General features: G+C 32.8%; 1 protein-coding gene across 1 annotated transcript; it reads right to left on the minus strand.

Moving 5' to 3' along the window:
* Positions 1–602: 602 nt before the first annotated feature.
* On the minus strand, positions 603–5446 carry LOC145008973 (alpha-1,4 glucan phosphorylase L-2 isozyme, chloroplastic/amyloplastic-like). The gene is made up of 14 exons (XM_078967620.1): positions 5126–5446; positions 4454–4698; positions 4267–4368; positions 4002–4178; positions 3638–3913; positions 3255–3526; positions 2877–2994; positions 2429–2797; positions 2202–2354; positions 1756–2121; positions 1592–1668; positions 1326–1512; positions 996–1196; positions 603–878 (listed from the first exon to the last, which is right to left on the minus strand). Exons 1-14 carry the CDS (start codon positions 5331–5333, stop codon positions 762–764), a joined length of 2868 nt encoding a protein of 955 aa, XP_078823746.1. The 5' UTR covers positions 5334–5446; the 3' UTR covers positions 603–761.
* Positions 5447–5697: the final 251 nt, after the last annotated feature.

Below are 5697 nucleotides of genomic sequence, written 5' to 3' on the forward strand. Positions count from 1 at the left end.
GTTTTAGTGTTTTTAATGAAATAAACGTGTAAAACAAAATGTCAAACCTCTTGTAAACCATATATGCATAATCTCAATCTGAAGTATGATATTACGTATATCTTTGATGTCGTGATTGTCTATCAAATACTCAATAGCAAACTATTAACAAAATTTAATTATTAATAGTGTCGTGACATACATCCTATTTTCATATACATATATACATATTTTTCGTCAATACTTTAATAATTTGCTTGTAATTTTCATATTTATATAGTTTGATTCTAGTTTACTTTATACATCGATCAAAACTGTTTTACTAATTTTATGTTCTAATTTTGCAATTAGATCTTAACCTATGAGTAAATACTTGTTTTATATTTTAACATAGCTACTAGTTGACATATATATAAAAGGCTATAATATTGTTTAGGGTTTATTGGGAAGATAAACTTATTATTGCAATTGACCTAGTGTTTACTTTTTTCATGGAAAAATAACTTTCCTAAAGTTTCTTGGTAAGAAATGTAAATTAGTATTTTACTTTATTTGATCATTTAAGCATAGTATTTTGACTATTTTCTTTAGCTTTGAAACTTCCATACTTTGCTTTCTCTAGATTTTTAGTAAGAATAATAATAACTTTTAATTATGAAACAAACCTTAGAATTAAAGTTACATCACCTTCTAGAAGAATGGAACTACGATTCATATTATATAATATAACATGAGAAGTTTATCGTTCGTGTACAAAACTTGATCAGTTTCCCTCTGATCAATTATGGCAATACAACAGGTTCGATCCTCCAAATGTCACGTGCGTATTGATGTATAGTCCGGTCACTACTGAACTTGTATGAACCAGCAGTGTTCAAGATCGACATCTTAGTCCATTTCTGCCACATTTACGAATTAAAAATTTAAAAAAAAAAAAAAAAAAAAAAAAAAAAAAAAAACATGCTTATTGACAGATTTTAACCCCAAATCTTATGGTGAAAATTGAAATAACTCACGTTTTGGTCTCTATATGCGTTATCAACGTTCTCTTGACACTCGATATAAGCAGGAAAATCTTTCCCCACAAGAAAATAATCAGCACGACCATATCCTTCATTCCCTTCCAATGATCCCATGAGTTCGTCATAACTGTATCGTCCAAAAACACCACTTCTCACGTATTCCTTCACCTCCTCAAATCGTGGATCGGGTACAAACTAAACAAGTGAGAAATATATTAATCAACAAACATTAATTACTATTTCCGTTATTTGTTTTAAGGGTAAATTAGTCTTTTTATTTATAAGGGTAAATTAGTCTTTTTATTTATAAGCTATTAAGCTCACCTTCCCCTCGGATCTCTCCTTTCGTAAACCAGAAATTTCATGAGCTTCAGCGCCAAAAAGAAAAAAGTTTTCTTCTCCAACTTCTTGTCGTATTTCAACGTTAGCGCCATCCAGAGTTCCAATTTGGATGCACCCGTTCATCGCAAACTTCATGTTGCTGGTCCCACTTGCCTCCATTCCAGCAGTGCTATATAAAAATCAAAAGAGCGCCAATTAATTATTTTATACATTTAAAAAAAAAAAAAGATAAATCGTAATAAGCATGCCTGATGTGTTGGGATAGATCACTTCCAGGAATCAGAACTTCTGCAACTGTCACATTGTAATCCGGGACAAACACAACCTAAAATAAAATTGAAATTTTGAATATTTCAGTGACATGACAATTTTCATTTTTCCCAACAAAAAAAATAATAATAAATATGTACACCTTCAGGAGATCTCCGATGTCAGGATCGTGGTTTACAGTAGCACCAACATCGGTGATGAATTTCACGATCCTTTTGGCTTGAACATATGTAGCGAATGCTTTTCCTCCAAATATACATACTCGAGGAACATATTTCTCTTTTCTTTCATCACTTTTCATTTCCTTCATCTTTTTATATCTGTAAACAATTCCCAAGATATTCAACAGCTGTCTCTTGTATTCATGAATACGCTTCACTTGCACATCAAACATTGCATCGGGGGTGACAAGATATCCGGTTTTTTCCTTCAAAAAAGACACGGTTCTCTCTTTGTTAATCCTTTTGGCTTTCCTCCATTCGGATTGTAGTTCTTCATCATCAGCAAACTGTAAAACAACAAATAGTAAAACTAAAATTCTTAATTACTTGAAAGAATGAATGGGAAAGACAAAATATGTAATCCCACCTTTTTAAGTTCAATTAGCTTTTCGGTATTTAACACCCAATCTTCTGTTCTTGTCCACTTGGTTATGATTTTACTTAGCTCTGGATTACAGAAACTCAACCATCTTCTTGGTGTCACCCCGTTTGTCTTGTTTTGAAACTTCTTAGGCCATAGCTGCATTACAAAAAGGGTTAAATCATAAATACAAGAAATAGGTAAATTTGTTTACTTATTAAAAGTTAAATTACCTTATAGAAATCATTGAAAACTTCGTTTTTCACTATTTCGGTATGGATTTCTGCAACCCCATTGACAGCGTGCCCACTAACTACACATAGGTTAGCCATTCGCACCATTTGTGGAAGCTTTGGGTCCGGATCAAATGTCACTTTTGCCCTAATATCAACATCATTATTTTCAGTTTTAGGTAATTCTGTTACTTCTTTAGAAATATTTTCTTCAAGTGAATCAACAATGGTGATTTCTTCAGGCTTAACAAGCAACTCCAAGATGGAAGCAGGTAGTTCAATGTTTTCCAAAACTCTCATTTGCTTTAGTTTTTCTTTCAGCAATTCAAGATCTTCAGTCCCATACTCAGCAATGATGGTATGAATCAACTGAGCAAAAAAATAAAAGAAAAACATTTGGTTTTGAGAAAAATAAAAGATGATTCCATAAGAAAATGTTGAAAAATACCTCGTTGTCAATCATTTTTATGATCTCAACATGGCGAGGAAGTAGTTCTTGAAGAAGATTCAAACTCCACTTCTCTAGAGCCTCTGGTAAAACAGTGTGATTTGTGTATGCCACAGTTCTGCAAGATGTTGATGAATACTCATTAAACTTTTGTACTTTTATATTTTTCTTATTAAAACATGCTGCTCTTAAAAATCTACCCAATTATATAATAGTAAAAAATGCTTTGTATTTGGATGACATTTTTGTGACTTTGTAGAATTTTTGAAGTACAATGTTGTAATAGGAAGAAATGAAAGTAGGATTGATATAACAATTAACAAACAAATAAATGAAAGTATATTGATATTTCATGTATTTGGTAATTATGAACTTCACCTTTGAGTGATTTCCCATGCTTCTTTCCATTCCAAACCCTTGAAATCCATTAATATTCTCAACAACTCTGGTATGCAAAGTGTGGGATGAGTGTCATTCATCTGTACAGCAACTTTTTCAGGAAATTCATTCCAATCCAATGACTCCCCTGATCTCCTTTCAAATCGTGCAATTATATCTTGAAGAGATGCAGAACAGAGTGTATATTGTTGCTTCAATCTAAGAGTCTTTCCCTCAAGTGATTCATCTCCAGGGTATAAAATGTAGCAAATCTGATAGAAAAACATAATGGATCTGTTTAGTTGGAAGGAATGGAATTAACCATTCCGTTCCTTCTCGGATTCCATCCTACCAAACACTAATAAAACTTAAAAAAAACAAACCTTTTCTGCTTTTTTTAGGGCTTCATATGCTTTGGCATGATTTCCATCATTAAAAGCATGTAAATCGAAATTTTCTGGTCCAACTTTTGTTGACCATAATCGTAGGTTGATAGTTGTTTTGGTTTTATACCCAGGTATTGGGACATCATATGCAACAGCTATGATATCTTCTCCACCAACCCATGTTTTATGTCCATCTTTCCCCTTGACAACTTCACCATAAAACTTTATAGGATAAGTGACATCATTCCTTGGTACTTCCCATGGATTTCCCATCTGTAAATTATGGTAAAAATATGTTTACATGATGTAGAAAAAGATGATTATGTATTTGAAGAATGTTAGGTAATGATTAAATGAAAACCTCAAGCCAATTTTCTGCAACTTCTTCTTGACCATCTTTTGTAATGAGTTGCTTAAAAAGTCCATATTTGTAACGAAGACCATAACCCCATGCAGGGTAATTAAGTGTTGCTAAGGAATCTAAAAAGCAGGAGGCAAGTCGACCTAAACCACCATTTCCAAGTGCTGCATCTGGCTCCTGTTAACTACTACTAATTGATTAAGACACTAGTATAAAAATTAAGTCATTAGAGTTCCAAATTAAATGTCAAATCTAATAAGCTCACCTGTCTAGCAACATCCTCCAGATCATGACCCAGTTTCCTTAAAGCTTCAGCATAAGCTCCTGAAAGCTCTAAATTACCAATGGCATTTAGCAATGCTCTGCCCTATGAAATTCAAGAAGAAAGAACATTAAAAGAACATATCCACTAAGAAGTCAACATGGTGATACATTAGAAGAGTACAACAAACCTGAAGAAACTCCATAGATAAGTAATATGCCTGCTTTACATTCATCTTTTCGTGGAAATTGTATGTGGCATTCCAGTTAGTGATGAGCATATCACGAATGCTTTCAGCAGTAGCATAGTATGCTTTTGGAAGCTCAAATTTTTCTGGAGAGAATGATGGTGTGAACTCTGCATGGTATTTGATGCTTGATATAACAGATTCAGAATCAGGAACAGGAATCCCATTATATAAAGCATCTGTTGTTTCTGCATGACAAAAAAAAAAAAAAAAAAGCTTAAAATCTTTACCATTACACTGGAATTATGATGATAGCTTGAAAACAGGTAAACTTGGAGTAAAAGCATTATTTAAGAGTACTAAAGTTGCAAATGGAAGAGTACTAGGTTCAAATTCTGAAATCAAACATGAGGCTCTGTTTTCTCTTTGATGAATGGATTATATAATTCACGTTTTTATGTTTAAAATCAGCCAAAAATAAGTGAAACTGTCGATATTAACACTAGATTTCTTAGACTAATTACATATAACCTTTGTACTGTTTAAATTGGAGAGAAAAACACGTTCAGCTGCGCAATTGTACAATAAAAAAACTGTTCCATTGACATTGCAAGGTATACTCGAATAAAAATCATCAAAATAAGAGATATACAATGTAAATGTAACTAATAACACCTTGAATCGACTGATCCGGAGATTTTTGAAGCCGTTGATTTCTGCTAGCGACGTTAGTCACAGCGAAATTCCTTCCTCTAAGGCGTATCCTCCTGCTCAATTTGAACTTCAACAACAACAAATTTTTGTAGTGTTCGCTATTGAAACTGGAATCGACTATGCTTGATTTTGAAATGTAGCTCGTGGCAGAGAAAGATGAAGCTGCCATTGTTACTGATACTCTCCCCACTTTCTCGCTCTACAAACTACTGATATCAAGAATGGAGATAGAAAGAGGGAACGAGTGGAGAAAAATGGAGATCATTGAATCGAAGGGAAGATATGATATTAAGTGGTGGCTTCGTCGTCTTCTGTTCTTCGTCTTCTAATCCGGTCGCCGTCAGTTGACGGGAACTTTTTTGCAATTGATCTGCTCCTTAACTTATCTATTTTTACTTTTTAGTTTAATTTTATCGCATATTTATTTTAGTAATTTTGATAAAAGTACAATATTTCAACATTTTCAAATTTAAATAACAACAAATGTTAGTGATATTATCATTTGATTAAAGTCTATATTAGTTTTTCTTTTA

This window comes from Lactuca saligna, chromosome 8 (assembly GCF_052625555.1).
Source record: "Lactuca saligna cultivar CGN05327 chromosome 8, ASM5262555v1, whole genome shotgun sequence".
NCBI lineage: Eukaryota > Viridiplantae > Streptophyta > Magnoliopsida > Asterales > Asteraceae > Lactuca > Lactuca saligna.

What these genes read in the sequence shown, in the direction of transcription:
- LOC145008973 (XM_078967620.1), bottom strand. Translation starts at nt 5,333, where the DNA reads ATGGCAGCTTCATCTTTCTCTGCCACGAGCTACATTTCAAAATCAAGC. An exon ending in CCCTAAAAAAAGCAGAAAAG is followed by an intron (nt 3,527 to 3,637) that starts GTTTGTTTTTTT and finishes TTTTTCTATCAG; the next exon opens with ATTTGCTACATTTTATACCC. An exon ending in GATCTATCCCAACACATCAG is followed by an intron (nt 1,513 to 1,591) that starts GCATGCTTATTA and finishes ATTTTTATATAG; the next exon opens with CACTGCTGGAATGGAGGCAA.